We start from the raw sequence: 25,725 nt of genomic DNA on the forward strand, positions 1-25,725 counted from the left end.
TACACGCTAATGAGCTGTCTTCATTAAAACAAATGAAAATATACAGGAAAAATAGTCAAATCACCACTAGAATGTCACAGTTGTGGCACAATTTCATTTTAAAAATGTGTGCTTAGTAAAAACAAAGGAAATAAGGTCAATGCCACAACTAAACATACTGAAGCAGTTTAAATACATGCAGAAATGGAGGAGTAACATGTTTAAATTACACTGAATAAATTTATCCCAAAGTCAAAAAATTGAAAATCAGTGAGCATGTGATACTGCATATATAGATACTGCACTCACTGGCCACTTTATTAGGTACACCTTGCAAGTACTGGGTTGGACCTCCTTTTGGAGAGAGATTTTGGTCCATATTGACATGATGACATCACACAGTTGCTGCAGATTTGTCGGCTGCACATCCATGATGTGAATCTCCCATTCCACCACATCCCAAAGGTGCTCTATTGGACTGAGATCTGGTGACTGTGGAGGCCATTGGAGTACAGTGAACTCATTGTCATGTTCAAGAAACCAGTTTGAGATGATTTGAGCTTTGTGACATGGTGCGTTATCCTGCTGGAGGTAGCCATCGGAAGATGGGTACACTGTGGTCATAAAGGGATGGACACGGTCAGCAACAATACTCAGGTAGGCTGTGGTGTTTAAACCATGCTCAGTTGGTGCTAAGGGGCCCAAAGTGTGCCAAGAAAATCTCCCCCACACCATTACACCACCACCAGCAGCCTGAACCATTGATACAAGGCAGGATGGATCCATGCTTTCATGTTGTTTACACCACATTCTGACCCTGCCATCTGAATGTGGCAGCAGAAATCCAGACTCATCAGACCAGGCAATGTTTTTCCAATCTTCTATTGTCCAGTTTTGGTGAGCCTGTGTGAACTGTAGCCTCAGTTTCCTGTTGTTAGCTGACAGGAGTGGCACCTGGTGTGGTCTTCTGCTGCTGTAGCCCATCTGCTTCAAGGTTGGACGTGTTGTTGGTTCAGAGATGGTCTTCTGCAGACCTTGGTTGTAACCAGTGGTTATTTGAGTTCCTGTTGCCTCTCTGTCATCTTGAACCAGTCTGGCCATTCTCCTCTGACCTCTGGCATCAACAAGGCATTTTCACCCAGAGAACTACTGCTCACTGGCAGCAGTTCTCTGGGTTCACTTTTTGGGACCATCCTCTTTAAACCCTAGGGATGGTTGTGTGTGAAAATCCCAGTAGATCAGCAGTTTCTGAAATACTCAGACCAGTCTGTCTGGCACCAACAACCATGCCACGTTCAAAGGCACTTAAATCACCTTTCTTCCCCATTCTGATGCTCAGTTTGAACTTCAGCAGGTCATCTGGTGTACCTAATAAAGTGGCCGGTGAGAGTATGTTGACAGTAATGAAGAGAGGTAGTGCAAAAAGTATTTTCTGAGAGAAAGCATCACTTTCATTTCAGTTACATAATCTTTCGGTGTCGATAGACTACATAATGCCTGATGTTTGATGTTACTGGCATGTATAAAATCAGGGTTAGTTCCTCAGAAAATGGATGCTGAACTAATTAGGTGTTTTTCTTTCTTATTTGAGCCAAAGATACTGCAAGAACTACTGCAATATCCAGGCATTAACATTACATTTCTGCTGCTGACATGCTATTTAAGCCTAAAACGAGGTGTCATTAAGAAGGCTATAGCTAATTGCTAACCACAGTCATCAACAGTTCTTCTATGACAGCAGCAGCGGTGACGTACGGAGCAGCAGGAATTCACCTCAGTGCAATTCACATAACTTCACACAATTGCGGCAGAATGTCCTGACTGGAATTGTAACTGAACTTACATCACATCTGCTGCCAGAGAGTTTGGTGCCACAGATTGCTGCCACCTATTTATACCCACAGTACGTCTTTCATTGCAGCCTATCAGTAGCTCTGGCACGTATATAGCTTTTTTTATATTCAATGCATGCTTTTTAGGTCATCATGTCTTATACAAACTTAAAAAACAACTTTTTTAAAAACTGTATTTCTCACAGTCAAAGTACATCACCCTGTGAAGAACTACATGAGTTATTGAGGCTACATAAGACATGTTTACAGAAGTTTTTTTCCTGTTTAGCATACAGCATGCTATTTTTAGCCAACTCTCTCTGTTTTAAATTTCAGCCTTTAAGAATAAATGTCAACAACCTAAATCCAAGAGAACGGAGCAAACACATAATCAGAATGTCTGCAGTAGGTCTGGATAATAGCAAAATCAAATATTAAAACGCGTCAACGTTGACATTATTACGATATTTTGTTGGTGCTTTCATACATTTATGCTCAAGAAATCTTCAAAATCATTAGTAATTAAAATGTCACAACTTTATCATTATCTAAGCTAACTGATATTGATATCTTACCCTGCTTTTGAGAGACAGCTATGCATTGTCACAATTCTGCATTTTACAATCTGTATTATTACATTTCTAATCAAGGCATTTTGAATAACTTTAACCAGGATTCTAAAACCTAAATAACTGTTGTTATTGTCTGTTGTTTGGACAAACACTTAAATCCAAAGATTCCTCCAATGGCAGCAGTAGATGACAGTTCTGTTTTGTTTCTTCCCCTCTGCACCCTTAAGGACTGATTAATGTACCTGGATGCTTGCCTTCTTTTCTCTGTGAGAATTTGGGATTTCTTTTCTTTGTATTGCCTCTCTGAAACACGGACACTCCGTCTCTGAAAGCCCCTCTCTAAGTGGAGCAAAAAATAGAGCTTAAAAGCACACACAGGCATTCAAATACAAACTGTAACAACAGCAGAAAAAGAACTGAAGGAAAAAAAAACCCTCTTTACAAACACATCATACCCACCAGAATGGGGCAAGAGGAACTTTGTTGTGTCTTCATTTACTTGGGTGCCAGCAGAACAGGGATTTGTGCTGTTATACTGGATGATATTCCCACCAGAGGCTGCAGGCAGAACACTCATTTTCACATTTTCAGTGTAGATGGGGAAGTGACGAGCCTCTTGACACTTCCTGCAGAGAGCCTGATTTATGCTTCCCTTTGGTTTAGGTTGTATATACTGTATATCTATGAGGGACGCAGGCAGGTGACATTTGGGCAAAATGGGTTGGTGGCTGGATTCAGCTGTGGCCTGACTACAAAAAAACAATGGCAAGATAACCTGGAGGAAAGTGCTGCGGGGAGCTCCTCAGCAACTTAGAGCAGTATATGTGAACAATACCCAGCTGATGATATAGGAAAGCACATGTAGGACATGTAACAGACAGAAAAATAATGAGGAGATGTTGTCAGCCAAAAGAACATTTGATCCTGTGTATAAAATGATAGCAGCTGGACACATGCATCTAAGTACTCAATCTCTCTTCCACCATTAACACCCAGAGCTCATTAAGACCGTACGTCCTGCCAAATCTTATCTGGGTGCCTGGCACAGTTTTTCGCCCTAGAGCTCAAATCCACAGATTCCCATAAGCCCACAGCCCACTTCATGCTGTTCACACTCTGCTGGTCTCTGATCCCCTGAACTGACCACACAGCAGCACATCAGATCACACACCAATGTAACACGGCAGCTCAAATGCAAAGACTTATTTGCATATGATTTGCACAAACATGCATTTACAATACGCAATGCATGCTTTTACAAATACACACATGCAAACAAGATGGCAGTAGATGTCTCCTATATGCATGCATATGTGTGCAGGTACTGTGATCTATTGTATACTACCCACACACACACATACTAGATACTATACATGCACTTGCACCTTTATTTTAAATGGACTTCCCCCGAGAGACACACCAGCATCATTATTTCTGCTGCATTGAGTTTGATTAAATGACTCTGCTGTTTCCTCTTCTCTCATTGTAAAAACGTACCTTTTATGACTGCGGCGGCTCCTGCTAGAATGGCAAAGACTAACTGAAAGGCAGACAAAGAAAAGGGCGGTAAGATCGTTTGATGCTGGAAGATGAAAGGACAAAAAAAAGAAGAGGATGGCAGTGCACCACCTTAAAGAATCTCCTCAGCCAACCAGCGAATAGCGCCACTTGCTCTAATGGCTTGGCTCCTTCAAACCCTCTTGGCACTGTACTCCCTTTAAAGATGGTTGTGTCTAATTATCTCATTGTGGGGCAGCTTCTGAACAATGTGTGTGATCTGCCTTCATCTAACAGTGTCGGCTGCACACACGGCACAATGGCTTGGTCAATATTCACCGTCTTTCAGAATGAATAATAGGAGCAGCTCTAAAAACCCTCCGTCCACGCTCTGTTGTAATGCTGGCAGATGATGCTCAAATACACCGTGTCTCACTGTAATGTACGCTTTTTCAGATGACTAATTTGCTCTCTTCCCTCCTCCATTTCTCTCCTCTCCCCAGATGAGATCGACACGGAAAGTTTCAGTGTGGCCTGTGGCCTTTGTGGGCGGATTGCGGTACGAATCCCCCAAGGTCAATGCAGCTGGAAAGGTCTATGGATGGAAGACAGTGTTCGACCCCCATCGACCCTTTGCCATCGACATGGCTGGCTTTGCCATCAACCTGAGGCTCATCCTCTTCAAGCCGCAGGCATATTTTAAGCTTCGCGGGGTGAAGGGAGGCTACCAGGAGAGTAGTTTGCTCCGGGAACTTGTCACACTCAACGACCTGGAGCCTAAAGCAGCCAATTGCACTAAGGTAATCCCCTTTTTTCAGTGTTTACTGCTGTTAAGCAGCTTGAGCAGTTAGAAGTCAAAGGATTTACTTAAGTGTTTGAGAATAGTAAAAAATGGTTTTCAAGGAATCAGACCTGCTGCAGACAGTGGTGGGAGAAGTATTTGGATCCTCTACTTATATAAAAGTACCAATACATCAATGCCAAAGTCCTGCATTAAAATTCCTACTCAAGTCAAAGAACAACAGTATCATCAACAAAATGTACCTTTAGTACCCAAGGTCCAGTGTGTGGGATTTAGGGGGATGTACTGGCAGAAATGGGACATAATATAATAAGTATGTTTTCTTCATTGTATAATCACCTAAAAATAAGAATCACTGTGTTTTCATTCTCTTAGAATGAGCCGTTTATATTTATATAGGGCGCGGGTCCTCGTCTACAAGATCACCATGTTGCACTGCCATATTTCTACAGTAGCCCAGAATGAACAAATCAAACACTAGCTTTACATAGGGCCATTCATGTTTTCGTGGTAGTCACTGTTTGCAGCCCCTCTGTGACAAGAGCGTTGAAAAACCGCAGATTTTTTTAACGTGTAACTGTATTATTCTGTGTTTTTTTTACCAGTTAAAATCACAAGGTCTGTTTGTTTTGAAGAAAAATAGACCTCTGCGGACAATTTGGCTCTCGGTAAAAACTGCCTGAACACAGACCACTGAAGAAGTTCTCACCTGGGAGAAGTGTCAGCTGGTTGCAGTCTGCAATCCTCATTGCTAAATACCACTAAATCCAGCTAAATCTTACACACTGTTCCTTTAAAGTGTGGCATCTAGTGTTGAGGTTGCAAAACTGAACATTCTCCCATGTGTCAAGTGTGTTTTGGCCGACACAAAAATGCAACTGGCTCTATCTAGAGCCAGTGTTTGATTTGTTCGTCCTGGGCCACCGTAGAACAACATGGTGGACTCAGTGGAAGGGAACCCACTTCCTTCGTATGTAGATATAAATGACTCATTCTAAGGTGACAAAAACAACACGATTCTTAATTTCCGGTGATTATACACTAATTAAATCATAGTTGTGGATATTATATTCCATTTCTGCCAATAGATGCCGCTAAATCCTACACAGTGGACCTTTAAGTAAAAGTAGTCATTCTGCATTTAAGTAACACAGATGTATCAGTGTGTTATCTACATCTGGCTTTTTATTTTAATTTAGGCGTCAGGTCCCTCCGAAGGGTTACAAGATAAATCTGGGGGATCTGAGATGTTAAAGATGTAGGGAAGTAGGAACAGGAAAAAAAAGTCTGATTCAAAACTGTTTTTGATTTTTGGACTTTTCTCTGACCAGAATTTGACCTCTTTTGGCCTCAAACTGTTATTTCGATCAAACCATCTTAGAGGTTTTGAGAAAAAATGTATCTTTAATGGAAGTACTGACAACAACATCGACATCTGAAACATAACAAGGAGCTCCGGCTACACGCTGCTTTCTGTAAGAGGTCACACACCAAACAGGTTGGGAACAAGTGGTCAGTCTTTACAAATACAGCTTACTGTGTCTGTTTTGATTGTAAAATCTTAATCTGTGAAGTATCGAGTGACTATGGCTGTAAAATAAATGTAATGGAGTAAATAGTACAAATAAGAATGCTTACTATCCACAACTGGCTGGGGCATACTAATGATATAACCTTGAAAAACGGTTTCTAAATTTGTGTGCTGACCCATTTTGGTAAAGTCTATTTTACCAGTAATTCAGATTCTGATAAAAGAAAATGGGACAAAACCACTGATGTGACAAAACTGTGACTTCCCACAAACAAACAAATCAAGACAGCAAAAGAAACTGAACAATTTTACACAATATGGCTCCCTTAAAGGCATAAGACCATGAATTTTTAAATGAATAGTTTGACATTTCAGGAAGTATGCTTATTCGTTTTCTTGCCAAGAGTTATATTTAAAAGTGCTGGTAGACAGATTTTGTTTAAGAGCCAGGCTAGCTGTTCCCAGTCTTTATGCTAAGCTAGGCTAACCTGCTACTGACTGTAGCTTTGTATTTACCACTTCTTATTTCAATCTTCGGATGTAACTTTCTGTAAAAAAGCAAATAAGCACTCTCCCAAAATGTCAGACCATTTCGTTAAAAGAAAACTAAATGACACTGAACCACATCACTCTCCTTGTGATAAGGAGAAACTTATTCAAGATGTTCTTGAAACATAATTGGTGATTGTTAGCAGCAAATGAACTTCTTCCTCCTCAATGTGCCTCTTCAACATTTACAAAGCATGAAATTTCTTGACAAAAATTCCATGAAAACATGATTTCCTAATGGTTAGAGAGTAAATTAGCACAAAGTTGTTGCTGAAAATTTGGATATCACTGATTAGGTTTCTCACTCTGTCCACAAGCGCTCTTGCATACACACATTTCGGTAACAGGCTTCTGGGTAGCATCAGCAGCAGCAGCAGAGGCGTTTTCCTCCATACCCACTCCACCATCCCTGCTTATGGCCCTTGGTCTGGGTCACATCACTAAGCCTCTCTCTGGGCAAAGAGGAGTCAGCCAGAGGACTTTAGCCAGCCAGGATTCACACTGCAATCACCCTTACAGAAACACACACACACACACACACACATACACACAAAGAGAGTGAGAGAGGGAAAGGAAGGGAGAGAAAGATACTTTCAGCCAGCTTTTTCTCCTGCTCTCCCCCAGCCATTCAGAGGGGTAAATGAAAAGAGGGGATTCAGGGAACGGCTGAGAGAGCGGAATTGGAGTTGGGAGGAACGGGGAGGTAGGGACGTCACACTGATTACAGATGAGCGCAGGGACGGACAGAAGGGCGGGAGGGAAAGAGGAAGAAAGAAATGGAAAGTCGTGCATGGGCATCTCTCTTCCTTATAATCTTCCACTTCAGATGCAAGCGTGACTATTAACCTCCCCCTACACCTGAGCAAAGTGGGAGTGGGCTCCTGGCACATCTCAAACACACCCTATGCATAATTCATGGCCGCACCACAGCGAGATGAAAGGCAGGAGGGTTCCAACACAGAGAAGAGCGGGGAAAATGAGCTTGGCACTTTTTTCCCTCCCTCCCCTGCTCCCCTTGCCATCCTTTTCCTGGATGTTTGTCTGGTCTCTGGGGCCAAATGAACCCAGTCTGAAGGCTTGATGGCACAAAAGCATACCCAGAAGAACTGTGCAAAGAACTGTAGCTCTGCCGCAAAGGCAAAAAGCTCATACATACTGTGTCGAAACGTCGACAGTTGGCTGTCATTTGAAGGTAGCCATTATCCTATGGGCAGGAGAGGACTTTACACAGGCCAAGAAGAGGGGGCTGTGTTATATTTCCAAGGTAACACACTCGTGTGGTCCCTCTTCACTCCCTTCTAATGCAGGGTTCACGCTCAAGTAGCTCTTTACACACAGACAGGCCCTGTGGTGGTGTACTGTTGGAGCTCGAACCGGAATTGACTGTTTTGAAGAACATGAGGCAGAGTGGGAGCTGAAAGGGAGAGCAGACTGAATGAGTGCATTAAGGGAACAGCATGTTACTAATGGTCCCATTGTTTGGTTTTCTCACCAGATACTCGTTTGGCACACAAGAACGGAGAAACCTGTCCTTGTAAACGAGGGGAAAAAAGGATTCACAGACCCCAATGTGGAGATTTGACCTCAGACCATGGTAAATAATAGTTTTATACATTTTGAAACACTTTTAATTACAGACCTGAACCTTTCTTTATCAATCAGTACGTCCTTCAGACAGAAAAATGGAAATGCAATGATCACCTTGCTCGACTACAAAAAGAGCAGCTGTTTTTAATATTTCCCATTTAATTGTACATTCATTTTTAAATGTGCTCTTTGTTCGTGCACAATTACAGCAGCTGCTGTCCGTTATTAAATGTCACCACTGAAATAAACAGGTTCAATTAACTTAATTAGGGCTTAGTGCTCTTTCTCAGCATATCTTAATCCTTTCTACAGCAGGTGTTTGGCCTTGGACCTGCGGAGGAAGAAAACGGCTGAGTCTCTTGATAAGTGCAACCAGCGTTCATGTCTTAATCATCAGAAAAAAAAAAGGAAAAAAAGGAAATGGGGGCCTTTGAAGGGGGATTTAATCCTCTTGACTGAATCTGACATTTTTAAAATATGGACTAAAACAGTACAAATGTACCATATTAAAGCACAGATTAGTAAGAGGCTGCAGTTATTTGTCAGGTCTACGACTGACGTGCAGAGGAGACGAAATAAAGGACGCCTCACAGTGTGGATTGACATGTCCTGCACCTTTACGGTACGATGCCCCGCTGAGGACAACCCAACAAAAGAGACAGCACAATATGACAAGCATACAGCCAGCGGAGTCAACCAAACAAGCAGGTTAAAGAATATCCTTCACCTCAAAAAAGAAAAAAAAAATAGAAATGTTTTAAAAGTGGATCTGCACATGGTACACGAGGGAAATTCCTCTTGGATTTAAGGACATCATCAGCCTGGATAAAACCACGACTCCAAGGGACAAATATGTCTTGTGTGGATTTTCCTTTGAGCAAACACAAACATAGCAAAGGAAGGAATGTTCTTTTGATAACTATGAAAATGTTTGCTTTAATTTAATTTAATCTGTTTGGGTGTTTCACAAGCACTTGACTTGTTAGTTCAATACTACTGACTCTTACCTGCATTTACTCTTGGGTTATCATTGTTCATTTTATGGTGTCATTATAACTCATGCATTTAAGCCATCCCCCCCATACACTTGAAGAGAGACTGCTGTTTGAAACATACCCCTTGTTGTGCTTGGGAGCTGATTATGTAAACATAAAAAAACCTTACACTTCTTAGCACTTCAAAAATACACAAGTGATGTTCCTTTCTGGCAACATGTGTAAATAGTAACTCAACATGAGAACAATCAGAGGATTGATGACAAATTTTGGCTAAAGCATTGTAATTACTGTATTTATATGTAAAAAAAGAAAAAGTCTCTTCCCCCCTGGTGAATTCCTCACGACACATGACAAGGCACAGGTTCACTCTAGGTTCAACACATGGAAAGAGTAATAGCACATCACCAATTTCATTTGGTAACAGAAACCCCAGTTTGTGACACATTCACGACGCCTAGACAAGAACTTCACATCAGCCACACAGCAGACTCACAAAGTCCGACCTAATTGCCATGTAAGCTTTCATTTAAAGTGTCGTTTTTGACATTGTGGCGGAGGGGGTGCGTGTCATTTTAGAGAGCTAATATCGCCCCTTGTCTGTGCACGCTCACATGTCCACGAGCCACCCGTTAACAAGGTCCGCTCGCTATGTGCGAGCTCAAAAAAAAAATAGCAGGATGAAACAGCATCAAAGCCAGAGAATTTGGTTTTCACTAGGCTTGTCAGTCCTTCTCCTCTTTAAAAAAAAAAAAAAAAAAACACTTTGAAGGAGACAGAATTCCCCAAAGTACAAATTTAGATGCTCAGGCTACATCTGCTGGCTTTTAATACAGCTCACCTTCGAACAGCTGGTTATGAAGGATAGATTAACATAATTTATGCATGGCCCCAAATATTTAGTTTTTATGAAGAAAAAAAAAATGGCTTTCATGTATGAAATGAGATAACAGAAGCTACTCAATTGACAGCAAGCTACAGAAAAGCACAACAAAAATATTATTTTTGCTAATGATTTGGTAGCAACACGCCACATCTTCAGTACTGTGGAATGATGTCATGGTTTTCTTTAGTATTAATACCTATCTGTTGTACATTAACTGGATCACAGAGGGGGAGTCACCACAGCTCTAACGATATACATCAGCAGCGATGATGCTGTACGGCTGAACACTGTAACAAAGTTATTCTACACCTCGTATAATAGAATCTCGCCTCTACTTGATAAATCATCCGTCTAGTGCAATACACAGTGGTGGCTCTTATCTAACATTGCCCGGCAGAAGTAGCTGGAGATAATTCAAACACTGAGCCTCTGTACTGTTGCCAGATTATCTCTGTGCACCCTCCCTCCTTTAACACACACAGCCCAAAATACACTGCTGCAGTATGAAAACTTACAAAGACGTTACAGCCTCTCGGGCTCATCAGCCGGGGAAACCGTGTTATTACATATTTCACTTGGAATATGATAAGATTTTCAGACAATGGCTGTATTGTATCTCTCATCAGACTGGCTGTTTTCATTGACTGCATGATATTACACTGCACAGGGATTGGCCATGGAGATCACAGACTGTCTTTGGATTTGTTCTACTCTTCAACTTGCCTCCCATTATTTATTAAAAAAAAAAAAGTCAAATTTAATATATTTATTTATGTATTTATTTCAAGTGTGGATGTGCAATTGAATCATAGCAGTGTTTGCCCTTAAATCTGTATTTTCCGACTGCTCTCTAAAAAAGCATGCGCACCTATGGTATAGTGTACACATGGATTACCATATAGGTCAGTAATAGGTTAGAGCTACCAACAGGCACATACACACACACACACACACACACACACACACACACACACACACACACACACACACACACCATCTTCTTTATAGCATTGCTGTTAATCTAAATTTCATATAAGAGGTCATTACCAGCGTTTAATCTAAATGAACTGATCCGCCTGAAAAGTTATTAACATTGAAACTAATGAAGAGTCCAAAATGTACAAATGCCAGCGACTAAATAACTTGAACACTACAAGTTTTCCTGAAATTGAGAATGTTGTATATGATTTACTTTTTAAGTGAAACTAATTTCCTGCTTTCATCTTTGAAAATGTTCCTCTTGTCAAGATGCAGGCAAACACACGTCCTGTGGCGTACAGGTCAGCATGTGGTTGGATCGGTGAAACAAGACTGTGATGTTTCTCTCTGTGGTGTGTCCTGAAGCAGCAGAACAAGTCAAAAGGGCTTCACCTTGAAAGTGATGTAGTTACAACTTTGTCCCACACCTGAAGTCATACTTCAGCAGACAATGTATCAAGCAATATCTAATACTCACAGACAATTAGTCTCCTAGAACCAACCTACCTAATCCATCAACTTTAGCAGTGCAGGTCATTCAGTATTTAATGTCAGTTAAAATGAGCATTACCCTCTGAGGGGCTTCTCTAAGGCACAATACACTCTACACACAAGTCCTCTCTTTTCCTCATCTCCACTGTCATCCCCCAGCCTCATGTGATTCACATTTTATGCATGTGACTCTTAAGGTTGTTTATTTGCCACAGCAGTTCTGTCTCAGAGAAAGATGTTAGTTGAATCAAGAGAAATAAATAACTGAGAAGAACCTCACCTGTGCTGGAGTACTGTGTGTGTACACTGGATGTCTTCACACTGTGTGTTGTGCTACATATGTTTCGGACACATTTGACTTCTGTGACACTCAATGACGTACAAAGTGATGCATTTGTAAAAATCCTTGGTATTTCCTGAATTCACCAGTGTTTTTAATTAAAGTTATCAGTAACAGCTAGCTAGCTAGTTTCAAACTAGTGATTTATGTGCTATTGTAGGTTGCACAATTTTTTTTTTTTTAAAGATTATTTTTGTGGGCTTTTTGCCTTTAACGGACAGGACAGTGTGTGAAATGGGGAGACAGAGAGAGGGGACCGACATGCAGCAAAGGGTCGCAGGACAGATTTGAACCCACGACCGCTGCAGTGAGGCAGTGCCTCTGTACATGGGGCGCCGGCACTATCCGCTATACTACCAATGTCCCCAAGGTTGCACAATTAACACAAAAGGATCATCTTAGCCAGTGAAGACTTTAGTAATATGTAAATCAGTCATAAGCTAGCTGTGAATACTGTCTCGTTAAAACGATGTCTCAAGAATACTCTAAAGGAATTTCTTCAAATTTGGCACAAACATCCACTTGGACTCAACGATGAACTGATTAGATTTTGGCGCGCATAGGTCAGCACTGAAGTGACCTTGCCTATCTAATAATGCGATATCTCATGAACACCTTAAGGGTTTTTTTTTTTTTTTTTTCAATTTGGCACAAATGTCCACTTGGACTCAACGATGAACTGATGAGAATTAGGTGGTCAAAGGTCATGCTCACTGTGACCTCATAAAACATTCTTTGGCCGTTACTCAAGAATTCCTATGCTAATTACGACAGAATTTCACACAAATGTCTGATAGGATAAAATGATGAAGTGATGACATTTCATATTCAAAAGGACAAAGTTCAGCTTCACTGTGAAATTATAATGATCTATAGAAACGCTTTTCTGGACATTATTTAACACCGTATCTCAGGAACAGAAGGAGAGACATTTGGTTGGATACTGACTTGGTGACATTAATATTGGGTCTTCTGCGCTGGTGGAGGAATGGTGTGTGAGATGCATCCGTGTTTTCACAGACATGGATGTAAACTGTAGTGGAACTTGACTGTTTCACTGAGGCATACAACCACGAGGCAGCATTTCTAGATTATATATGCATACACAGACATTTCAGAGTTGATAGTATTTATGCAGTCTACAATAAGTAAGAAACATTCAATTATGCTAATATAACCCAGCGTTATTTAGTCTAACATTATTGGTGTTATGTTTTGTAATATTTAAATCTTACACCATTATTAGGCAGCGTTTCATCAGGTGTCAAGTCAGACATGTCGATTACATACCATTGCTTCTTTTGTGCTTTAAACAGGACATATGCTAAGCTACCATTATTTGTTACTGTAGGCGTTGTAATATTTGGTTGCTCAGCTACATAGCAAAATGTATTTACAGCTCATTTCTACTGTATGCACTATTCTGTGGTGAAAAACGTTTTAAGTAATACATAAATCTCTACTGAGATCTTATACTTTTGTAAACAGGCTAAGCTTTATATGAATAGCTGGTGCAAATGGGATCAGGATTCAGCACCACAGGAAACCTAACGATCAGCTTTTACATTACCTATTCATACTGGCTTGTACAATACCACTTAATTAAAATGCACTAAACATGACAGCACGGCTTCACTGTGGCATCGCTCTTTAAAGAAAATAACCGTGATAGTATCCAAGATGGTTAGCATAACAAACAACAGATGATTTTTTGAAAAAAAAACTCTTCAAGCACAGCTTGTGCTCTTGACTTCTCTGCAGGGGCTCACAGCATATCATAAGAAGGTACATTTGAAAAGCAACCAGTGTTGGCCTGCATCAAACAGGCTCCCAGTGTGCAGGATAAATAAAACAGTTCACAAGCTTCCTTGGCCTTGGCTACTGACACAGAGGTCAAACCTGCCTTTATTCACAGCTCTTTTCACACAGCCTGTAATTTATAAATTAAGTCGGATAGAGAGAGACATTTTATAACAATGTATTAACATCAACCACAACACTATGGTCTCCAGGAATGAAGCATATGAGTACAGGGTAATGTTAATGTCACTAATTTGAACAACAAGGATTTAACAGAATGTGAAAAATACATTCATTAAATAAAAAAAATGCTGTGTTGTTGTCTTCTGAGAGGCCACAAAATGTCATATTCACTGATGGGCTGAGACTCCCTAACAGGTTGGTATTTCACCCAGATGAGCGTGGTTTTATAGGACGCAGCAGTGCATGCTTCGACAAGCTCTGTGTGGATATTTATACTTTATATGATAACCTACCTGCACCTTTGTAAAAACAATGAACAAAAACCCTAAATAATTTTGGTTGGACGGAGTGGCAAAGTATGGACAAGTTTTATCTCAAGAGTGTGGAAAATAAGGCACACTAGACTGAATAATACACACTATGAGTAAGAAGGCATACAGAATATACCGTTCATGTTTTCCTATAATTGTATATGTGGTCTCACACCTTTTTAAATAACACAAGGTATCAGAATACAGACTCCCCATCTGAGTAGATTTTTCTTGTTCAACATAATTTAGTCCATCTAAATTACAATGTATTTACGCACTATTTAGTTGTATGTATTTTCCAGTATAATGTTATGATGGTCAATTTGAGCATTTATCAGCAGTCAGGTAAAGTCATGCAGGGAAGTCTAGTTGCAGTTGCAGCCATGCCAGCATGAGAGTAAAATAGCAGAAATCTAAGTGTGTCTTTGTCAAAAAATGACCACAAAAACATAAATAACCATCTCTGTTTGCAGTTGCAGATAAGCATGAGGTCTCCTGAGGGTTTAATGTTTGGTATAAGATAAAAGCACTATTCGGACGGGATTAGTTTTACATGGGCACGTGGGGTAATGTCACTTTACCTCAGGACGTCGGTAATATTAATGGCCAATTCGCACAGGATAAGAAATATCAGTAAAACTACCACAAGTGGGAGGTGTAAATCCATTCACGCACCGCTGTCCCCTCCTGTCGTCATGTGCGTATGACGTTGCTTCCTGTGCGTAAAAAATAATATAGCCTACAACATCGAATTATTATGAACTGATTAGCCTACTGGTTGATTTTATTGTCATTTTTTTATTAGCCACATAGGCCTGCTACATTGCATACTTAACTTACCTAAAGCAATCAGAAGTCCCATGCCTTGGACAAGTGCTTGTGACCTTCTTTTGGTTTTGAATCATGTTCGTTGTAGGCCCACAGTACCTGAGGTTTCACACAGACTTGTCCGACTGTGAAGTGCAAAACTGAGTGCTTCTTCAAGAGCCTCCATGCTTGAAAATCCGCAAAAAAAGGTTTGTAAACAGGATATGACGAAGTATCTACACACATATTTACGGCTGGTCTATTCGCACAGGATTAGTATTACCTGAGGTAATTTTCCGGGACCCTTTTACAGAAGGTAAAAGTCGCGGTTATCTTTACTGACATCATACAGTAATGATTACTGACATGGCACATTCAGACTGGACTAAAATCTCTGGTAATTACTACTTTACCCCACATACCTATGTACCTATGAGTTATTCAAACAGTGACCAAATAACGCAATGTGGACTGACAAAAACACGCATCAGGCACACAACACTGTGTGACCAAGGACATGAGTGAAATGCCAAGTTTTCAGGGAGTCCCCTTCACTGACACGTTAGCTTTGAGTGCTGCTGGTCCCGGATGTGCGAAGCTCACAACAACAATCTCCGTCATGTCTTCCCCAATTACTCCCTCATCATCCTCTTCTCCTCCAAACTCCCCTCTCACCTCCTGTCCTCACTGGACATCAACACTCATACCATAGTCCGGGCTGCTGGCGAACTGAATCTTGCCATCTGTTTCTTGCTCTTCAAAAACTATGACCTGTAATGAGGCAAAAAATACCAGCTTAGCTGAGGTCATGAAAGGACAGTGAGAGTGGGTGGTTGGACACTAACGTCAATATATGCACAGAAATGAGAAGTTAGGGCGAGTAGGAGAAACACAATATATGCAGTAGATGCAGCTAAGACATTTTTCCAGAAAGCGCTCCAGAGTTCAACAACATCAAAGCTACAGGGTGATGAAAATCAGTAACTGTATCCTGTAAGTGTTGACCCGTGATGTGCTTTTAGTTCGGCACATTTGCGGAGGTGAGGAGCATGTGACCAGAGGAACTGGATAGCACTCAGAAAACATGTGCATCTGCCACGTGTGTGCATCATATTGTTTCTAGCGTGCGCCTAAAACCTGTGAATATTTGTACATTAATGATAATGGATGGCAAAAAAAAGCCAAACTTTTACTTATCCAAGCTTCCCCATTGTGATGGTTTGAATATTTTGGATTTTGGATTATTGATCAGACAAAACAAGACATTTGAAGATGTCATCCTTGGGCTGTGCGACTCAGTGATGGCAAAAGCGTCTCCTGAATTGTAAGCACATACAAATAAGACAGAGTTTCTTTACCTGGTTATCCCCCCTGTGAAGCCAGGGCCCGGGGACATAGAGAGTTTGCTGGGGACCGATAGACCAGTAGCGTCCCAGATTCTTGCCGTTAATAAACACTACACCTTTGCTCCAGCCCTGTGAACACAACCGCAATAAGCAGGCTTAGCCAATTAAATGCTTATGGGTAAAAACAAGACAGATGTTAAGGACACCAACAACACACTGCAAGCCTTCCTTTCTAATATGATTTGCATCTTTTGCTTAATACATCCTGAGTTGTTGTTAATTGTGCCTCTTAGCTCTTCTGCATCCAGCCATTTCAATTTGAGCTTCAGCAATGGAAAACTGTGAGAAAAGTTACAAGCTAAAAAAAAAATAAAAACCCCAGAGAGATATACAGTCTAACAGGACGGTAAAGAGGCACTTATTCAATCAGTAACAGCATTACATGGAATTGCATAAAAATTGGATAATCATCAACAGAACCTTTTTCTGTAAGAGGCCTTTTAAGATGTTCTCTCTTCTCACTAATGAAATAATATTATTGTGAAACTACGTCCAATTAATTATAAGTGAGCCGGCACTCAATAAAGATTCTTACAGAGACATTTCTCTGGGGACAAAAAAAGTATTTGGGATGAGGTTAAGACTGATTCAATCAAAAATATTAATCAAACCAAAGTATACTGTAAAAGATTAATCCCTCTTAAGTGGGTAAGTAGGAAGAGATTGTCTATTGTCTTGATGAAGACAGCTTACTGTGTGAATAAATATAAGTCATGCGCAACCAAAATAGTCTGGCCAAAGCTCAGGTATTAATAATTTACCAAAACAACATACAACCCAGTGCTTGGAGGTATGTAAATTGTCTATAAAAGTGTAGACAGCTTGCTTTCTGTTAAATCTAGGGGAAGAAAAACTTGACATTCATATCTGATTTAATATATGTCTTTACTTGATCTTCTGTAACTTTCGTTTTTGTTGTGAATCTATGAGAGGTTAGACAAAATAACAATAAGTATATTCCATTTTTGGTTTAGCATTTGTCGAAAGGCCCAGACACACCAAATCGACTTCAGAGAACGAGCAGCGATGAAGGCCCCCTGCTGTGTCATCTTATGTCGCCTTGTCTTGGCCTAAAATTTGCACATGAACACATCGTAAAGACAACAACCGATGGCCAATCAGCACGTACGTTCTGTGCCTGCGTCAGAGGAAATAACTCTCCATGCCAGCAGACTAATGTAATCAAAATGTAATACTAGAAGACCATCTTGATGCTAGCTAGCCAGTTCGCACGTGAACAACGCAATTTAATGGTGACAGAACAGAGCGTTTTTACAGTGCACCAGGGAACAATAACACAAACCGTCATACAACGTTTCTACAAAAGAGCTCTATGGCCAAAGAAAAATAATGTTAAATAGTGCTCACTTCTTCTTGACTTTAGCCCTTTATTGACTTTTCTCATTTCCGTTTCTCTCTTGCGCGCTGAGCTGAAGTGTCGATCACAGTGATTTGATGCACCGACGGGCTCTGCTGTCGCCAACACCTATTCAACATGTTGAATCAGCCAAAAAAAAAAAAAAAGCCAATGGGGGCCAATGAGGAGCAACAGTGCAGGACACACCACACCAAAAAGGGCTACACACGACCATCAGCTTGGTGTATCGGGGCCTTAAGAGATGTAAGTATCAGTTTGGTTAGATTGTTAGTCCTGTGGCTGTCCTACTCACAGGGAGCTTGATGAAGGTGTCTTTGGGAGAACTGTTCACATAGAGTTTCCCCTGGAAAAACCCTGGGAAGGTCTGCCGCTGACGCATTGACATCCAGTGGCCTGAACTCTCAAGTCTGTAAAAAGGAGAATACACTTCACTTTTCATTTTGCTGAGATAACAGATGACACTCTCCACAACACTTTGTGTGTCATGGTGTGAAAGCGCAAACCTAGATTCTGAAAGGTTTTGTTTAGATGCAGTCTGCTGCTGTTTTTCCTCCAAAACTTGACTTTTAGGTGCTCGGGCTCAGTACACAGTGTATCATGTCATTTACTTTGGACATGAATTATGGGGGAAATATTCAGTATCACTTTTTCTTTTGGCTATAGGTTATAGTTTGCCTTCAAGTAAATTCAAAAGGTCGCAATGATAGAAGAAAAATTTCCTTCCTTGGTTATGTTTTTTTTTTTTTTTTTTTTTAGTGTTCACTCATACAAAGCTTCAGGCCTTGACATTTTCAAAACGGTGCTGATGTGAAGAGACTCAATTTTTCAATACAAAAGGAGAAACACAAAATTGGCTTAAAATACATGCAGATAGTCTACTGAGAACAAATACAAGAAACTAGAAGGTCAGCTAATCTTCAGGCCTTTTTGTTTATTACCTGTGCGGCCCTCTGTATGAGTTGGGTCATCAATTTTGAATATCAGCATAGATTTTATGATTAGAAAGGGTTAAGGGCACATGATTAGCAGCATAGAAAGGCACTATAATATTGTAATATGGAAACATAACGAGGGGAATGCATTTTCTCTGGGTCTTGCTAAAATGACCTTATAATGCTTGGCTGTTGTAGATAAATTACCAGACCTAATGACTGATTATGGGATGGATGGCACATTAAAGGTCTCCTCCCCATGTTTGCAAATTTGCAAATGACATTTTGCATCTAAAACAGCCTTTGGCATCCAGAAAACCTGTCCAAATGTAAATCCTTATCACTACGCAGAAGGAAGTGTGCATCTCCTATTGATGCTCATGCTCATGACTGCACAAGATGTAAACATTAAAGGGGAACTAATGTTTTATTCAACCTGGACCCTATTTTCTGATCTACTTTTGTCTAAATGAGTGATAGGATGTTCAATATTTGACACTCCTCCAGTACAAAGCTAGGACTGACCTGCCTGCAGCCCGTGATCGTGCGCTATATTAAATAATAGGGCACCCAGACAGTGTCAAACAACCTCAAAATACATCCACTAAAAGTGCATTTTTTTCACACAGATAGGCTCGGATTGTTAGTGTAATTATCCGACAACATAACGGAAAGGAGAAATGAACATCTGTGTTTACCTTTAGCTGGATTGGGACATGTTCCTCTGCCTGTTGCTGCTCCCTCTCTCTCCTCATCCACTCTTCAATTTCAATGAGCTCTGCATCCGTGCACATCCGTGTACTCCGTGTACTTCAAATAAATACGGACGGTGATCAAATTCAAATGGCTCATCCAGATCCGGTTGGTCAAAATTGGGTAAAAATTCGGACATGTTTGTTGTGGCAAATCAAAACACTCACTCAGAGAGTGAAAGTCTGGCTCTGAAATCTCACATCTCACGATATTTGAGTTGTTGCAGGAAGTTACCACTGGAATGACCTTACAAACGCAAGGAGTTACTCTGTTTGGAGTAGTCATGGCTGAATTTTTACCTGATTTTGACCAACTGGATCTGGATGAGCCATTTGAATTTGATGACATGGAGTAGACGGACGTACACGGATGCAGAGCTCATTGAAATTGAAGAGCGGACAAGGAGAGAGAGGGAGCAGTGTTACTTCGGTAGCACATATACTAAAATTGCAACAGGCAGAGGAACATGTCCCAATCCAGCTAAAGGTAAACACAGACGTTCATTTCTCCTTTCCGTTATGTTGTCGGATAATTATACTAACAATCCGAGCCTATCTGTGTGGAAAAATGCACTTTTAGTGGACGTATTTTGACGTTGTTTGACGCTGTCTGAGTGCCCTATTATTTAATATAGCACATGCTCACGGGCTGCAGGCAGGTCAGCCCTAGCTTCATACTGGAGAAATGACAAATATTGAACATCCTATCACTCATTTAGACAAAAGTAGATCGGAAAATAGGGCCCAGGTTGAAAAAACATTAGTTCCCCTTTAATAACCTCTTCCTTGTCTGAGCTCTAACGTTAGCTAGCTCACATGGTGCCAGGTGAGCTAGCAGTAGATGCACACTTCCTTCAGTTGTTGGGCATAGTTCAGTGCAGGTGACACTTACAACAAGGTCTGTGGATTATCTTGAGTAGCCGGATCAAGACTTCTGGAAGGAGACAATGCTGATGGGTATTTTTTCTGGCACTTTTACAAGCCAAGTGCCATCTAGTTCCGTTATATAAGATATCTCCAACACGTGGCAACTCACACCAAAACAATCTGTTCTGCTAGTACTGTGTGTTATGAACACCATGTGTTATCACCCTTTAATGTGAAAAAAGTAAACACCAAATTGATGTTCCCACTTTAATTTTAGCAACAAAAAGACTTCCTCATCATGTTGAGCCTCTTGAACATGGATAACAACAAAGATCTTAACTGACTCCAGCTGAGTAATCTACCTGCTGTAATGCTTATAAATTAACATGTTTAACATGAGACGCCAAATTGGAAGGCTGTGTTTTGATTTCTGCATTTTACCATCATGTTCCCATTCTAATTGTGTTAAGCAAGGAGATAATCAGCTGGATTGAATCAGGAGCAGGCAAGCGTACTGACAGAGAAACACAAACACGGAGGGAAACTGGGTAATAATTGAAAGACACAAACCTGTTTACAAAGCCTGGCTTCATATCCAGACTGCGTATAATGAAGTCGCGGAGGGGGCGCTTGTTAAGCTCGATATCTCCAACAAGACCTGAAGGTGAGTCAACACTGCTGTGATTTTTTTTTCTAATGAATCTTAAAACACTGTTAATCACTTTCCTTCAAGGTATATGATGAAAAAGGTCATGCGGCGAGATCATCTACAGAACCGTCAGTTAACAGAACAACGTGTACCTTTGTGCTGCTGGTCCAACGTTTTCCCATAATTCACTCTTCCACAGTTCTCCACCAGCAAACTTAGAGTTCTTTTTCCCTTCAGTTAAAAAATACATAAAACACGAGAGGCATTAGTGAAATACAGCAGTATTCCTCAGTGGAAAGAATTTACAAAGTAACAAAGGAGGCAAAAATTGCTTTCAGCTGGTCTGGCTTTGGTAATTGATCAAGGCCGATGTGAGTCTGCACTTTTCTGCAAGGTTGAAGTTGACTTTTCAAATTTGTTAAGATAAACAGTCGTTTGAAGGTTTGCTGTTGGCTTAATACCGGGACCTTGCTGCCAAAAAACATCTATCAGCATTCCCCAAAGCTTTCACACGTTGTTAAATATTAACAACTATATGCTTTTGAAAGTAGCTAACAGCAGATGAGGTCTTAACTACATAAGGAAGGACACACACACACACACACACACACAAGTTACCTTCCCATCAGGGAGTGGAAGTTCTTGCGTCTTATAATCCAGAACACCCACAAAATGTTTGTCCACAAAAACCTAGGAAGGAAACATGAAATGGAAAGCAAATATTTTGAAAAATGAAAATACCCCACATGAGAAACCGCTCTAACTTTCTGTGTTGCTGATGTGGCCATACGTCAAGATAAAAGGGGCACAAGGGCTCAGGCGGGGCACCAAACTTGTTCCTAGCACAACACACACTGCGTCAGAATGATGTAGAATGATGCAGTATATGTGTGGAGTAATCCATCATGAAATAAAGATACCACCTGCCCTCGACATGAAGCATTCATGTATTTCACTTCACATTTCATTCAGTGTTTCACTGAAGTTTTTGGAAACCAACTTTTGAGAACTCCAGGCTCTTCTGACTGTCTGACATTAACACCAGAGCAACTGTTTGCAGCCTGAGCTTGTTAATTGTACTCCACAAGTACACTGATCAGGGGTGCGATTTCTAACAGATCACAGTTTTCTACAAACACGCAAACATTCTCACAAAGGAAAGTGTAAATGTGTGATTGCGGGTGCATTGTGTGCGCGTCTGTCTTCCTGTCTTTACCAGTGCTCTGTCTCTGACGTTGTTCTTCGAGTTGAGGGTTCCTTGGCTGGTGATGGCGGTCTCGTACAGCGTGTAGCCGTAAGACTGGCCGTTGTTATTGTTGACGTGGAGGTTCTCCATGTTCACCGGCCTCTCTGACTTCAGTGGCTAAACAAATATGTAATGGAGATACACACAAGGTTTGGTGTTCATATAATGTACCTTTGAAATCAGGTGTTAAAATGTGATGCAGGAATTCATATATTTAAAGACCCTTATCTGAAATGGCGACATGAAGCTTGCTGTATTTAAAGTGAACACACAATCTCAAAACCACTCTCAATGCAAATGGGTTTCTATGATGCGCAATGCACAATCTCCCACTCGCAAGATGGCTTCACCCAAAGTGATGATTTATCAAACCTAATGAAGCTTTCCTGTCTGGCGTTCAGAGCACTTCTTTTATTCAGCAGCATTCTTTTTGCATACCCTTGGGAGGTGCATTATGCACTCTTCATGAGACAATAAACACTCGCTGCTGTGACACGATTAACCACGTACCTCCAAACACACAGATACAATATCAAACTCAGACATCCCACTCAGTCTCTCTGAAGTCTCTGAAGAGCAAACGCTCTTTTTGAAACGAGGCCGTGTGGCTGGACAGGGGCAAAGTAATTGTCGTCTCAGAGGGAAGCAAATTATTGCGACGGGGAGTGAATAATTAATGTTGTAAGCGACCGCCAGACGTGCTACATCTGGTTTGAATATAAATGCCCCTGAAGAGCATGGTGTAAATGGCTAAACTACACTGCTGGACATAAAAGCAAACAGACATGATGACACCCTCCAAACCAGTTTTGAAACCCATCTCTTGGCAAGGAGAGGTTTTTGGTTGTGTTCATGTTTTATTTCCACAACAACAACCTGCTTTACAGTCATAAAGCTGCACACAGAGGGCTACTGCCAGTCCCTGAGCAGGCCACTAGTGCAGTTAGTAGAGACTGTCTTGCTCAGAGGAACCTCATCAGCAGTTGTTCATTAAGGGAGGAGTGTTACTCATTTACTTCCCTTTGCAGACCACTCTTGATAGGTCTATGAGCTTAAGCTGGTGGTGGAGCATGGCTGCAAGCTCACTTCACTCACTTTCAGCCACATCTGTGCCCTAATTTGTGATTTTCACTGCTTCAAATTAGATTCTTGTATTTTCTTTATAATCAAGAAATAAAATACGTCTGTAGGGGGTTTAGTTTATGTATTAGAGGAACATATTCTACTGTATACCTTATGATTTGTCATAAATTGTATAGACCAAATGTCACCCTGGAAGATGTGCAGAGGGTGTCGTAGGTTACCTCACATATGGTAATGTTTTATCAGAGCATACTGTTCAAAACCAGCACAACTTAATAGAGATATGGTGCTAAAATAGAGATTTGCTTGAGGTTATGGACACAAAAGGCCTGTTCGAGGTCTGTTATTCCACCTCGCCTTCCTGTATGAAAGATACTAACACGGAATGGGGGGACAGAGTTGCTCGACCTTTACGCCGACAACGAAGGTAGTAAAAGAGCCAAATCAACTTCTGTGTAAAAAGTGTGAGCCGGCAGCACAAGACAGGTGTGCCGTGTTTTACAAAGTGTTATTTATGCAACCCACCGCTGGCAGCAGTAAACAGCTGATTCAAAGAATTGGAGAGATGATGAGTTGCAGCAGCTCCTTACCCTTTGAGCAGAGAACGAGATCAGCCGCCACATAACAGGGATGGTACATGATTGTTACTGCCATGTTATGAAATTGTTATTGTTTGTAAAGCGCTGCCTGACACATGCGTTGTATGTCACACTACAGGTTGACGTTGTCGTGTTACACATCATGCCTGACATGCCTCTTTTGCTTCCAAAGCGCCTGATGCTATCTGAAATCACACACGGGGGTGGCATTATGCCGGCGTTGTTTGGTTCTGTGTAACAAAGCAAAGCTAGCGTGATGACAGGTCTTCATTGTGGCAGTATTGCATGAGCTCTGTGTAAAAAAGGGCGACAGATAAAGCTGAAGAACAATGCCAGCAGGTACAAGACTGCAGGAGATTACTGTGATTATCTGTGTTGTTATTATTGTCGACTGACTGTAAAATATGGTTAGCAAAGCTACCAAATTATAATAACTACTGGTAACAGGTAGTTGGCAAATGCAATATGTCATAATCAAGGCAAGCAGAAACTCTTGCAGATGTAATGAGAGCTACTGTAAGTGTTGGTACTGCATATACACCTGTCTTCAAGCGAGTACAGTCTTAGGGAATCACTCTTGAGAATCTCATGCGCTATGCACGGCTCTCTGAGCAGTGGGAATACATTTTTCAAGAAGAGCACACGGACCACAACAGGCTACACACCCACATAATTAACAGCAAGTTCTCTTTGAGTTTATTTGATTGGCTTTTGTTTCTCACTAATGCATGAAATATTTAATATATTGCGGTTGTCTGTCAACAACCTTCAGACTCTGTTTTGAGCAGCACTACATGGATGATGTTTATTATTTCCGTGCCTCCTATTTTGGCACTCACTGCGCTTCTGTAGCTTACCTTGTCAGTGAAATGCAGGCTGTCCCACAGAGACAGGTGCTGCTGGATGACAACAGGCTGGTACGCTCTCCTCTCCTGATGAGAGGGCAGTTCAGGGAGAGGCTGCGCTGGAAAACAAGGAGGAAAAATGAGGATACGGTCTGTCTGTCTGTCTGTCTGTCTGTCTGTCTGTATATGAATTTATTTTCATTTCCTTTACTCTTTATTTACCTCAGAGGATGCAAACAAGTCCAAGCTAACCTCCTAAGGGAATCTGTAAATTATGTATAGACTGCCCACATGTATACATAGATACTGTACATCCCTTAACATATGTAAATTTGGTCAGAGAAGGGAGTTAAAGATGGATTTCCCTGATCTTTAAAGAAATCTCTTGCCGAGGTAAAAACTTGTACATCTACATATCATATCTATGAGAAAGGAAAAGGAAGACAGGAAGACAGAGGAGGGCTGCTCTGTAAATTTACATTGTAAACCATGTTAAGCCTATAAGCAAACTAAGACAATGATCTGCGTAAAGCTGATGCCAAGACTGTGAAGATTAACCAGCAGCAAAACAATTCACTAAAACACACAAAAAAAGCGACTGGACCTTTTTCTGGGCCACTAAAGAGCTGTAGACTTCCTTCAGTCTTCATACTCTGAAGCCTAAGAATCACTCAATACCAATCATAAAAGTGACCTGTCCCTTGGAAAAAGCTTTAAATGCTCCTTGGGTGAGCCATTTTCCCTCCCCGGCGGCATCCAGTTTGTGCTCCCTGTTGCAAAACAGTCTCTTTACAACAATTAACAGTGGTTGCCCATGCCCTCTCACT

The 25,725-nt window shown here is 41.0% G+C and overlaps 2 protein-coding genes across 5 annotated transcripts in view; one reads left to right on the top strand and one right to left on the bottom strand.

Annotated features, from left to right (window-relative positions):
* Positions 1-11,017, top strand: part of b3gat1a (beta-1,3-glucuronyltransferase 1 (glucuronosyltransferase P) a) — an 86,982-nt gene extending 75,965 nt beyond the window's left edge. For all 3 annotated transcript variants that reach the window (XM_049577139.1, XM_049577141.1, XM_049577140.1), the window contains 3 exons: positions 4,384-4,680; positions 8,258-8,356; positions 8,662-11,017. In XM_049577139.1, coding sequence (XP_049433096.1) covers positions 4,384-4,680; positions 8,258-8,344 — 384 coding nt within the window. In that variant the 3' untranslated portion in view covers positions 8,345-8,356; positions 8,662-11,017. The remainder of the gene's footprint in view (positions 1-4,383; positions 4,681-8,257; positions 8,357-8,661) is intronic.
* A 2,288-nt stretch (positions 11,018-13,305) lies between these two features.
* The window catches only part of LOC125888876 (beta-galactosidase-1-like protein 2), a 30,786-nt gene continuing 18,366 nt past the window's right edge, over positions 13,306-25,725 (bottom strand). For both annotated transcript variants that reach the window (XM_049576508.1, XM_049576509.1), the window contains 8 exons: positions 24,911-25,017; positions 22,342-22,488; positions 21,744-21,815; positions 21,278-21,356; positions 21,047-21,134; positions 18,218-18,332; positions 16,500-16,616; positions 13,306-15,912 (listed from right to left, as the gene is read on the bottom strand). In XM_049576508.1, coding sequence (XP_049432465.1) covers positions 15,826-15,912; positions 16,500-16,616; positions 18,218-18,332; positions 21,047-21,134; positions 21,278-21,356; positions 21,744-21,815; positions 22,342-22,488; positions 24,911-25,017 — 812 coding nt within the window. In that variant the 3' untranslated portion in view covers positions 13,306-15,825. The remainder of the gene's footprint in view (positions 15,913-16,499; positions 16,617-18,217; positions 18,333-21,046; positions 21,135-21,277; positions 21,357-21,743; positions 21,816-22,341; positions 22,489-24,910; positions 25,018-25,725) is intronic.

This window comes from Epinephelus fuscoguttatus, linkage group LG5 (assembly GCF_011397635.1).
Source record: "Epinephelus fuscoguttatus linkage group LG5, E.fuscoguttatus.final_Chr_v1".
NCBI classification, from domain to species: Eukaryota; Metazoa; Chordata; class Actinopteri; order Perciformes; family Serranidae; genus Epinephelus; species Epinephelus fuscoguttatus.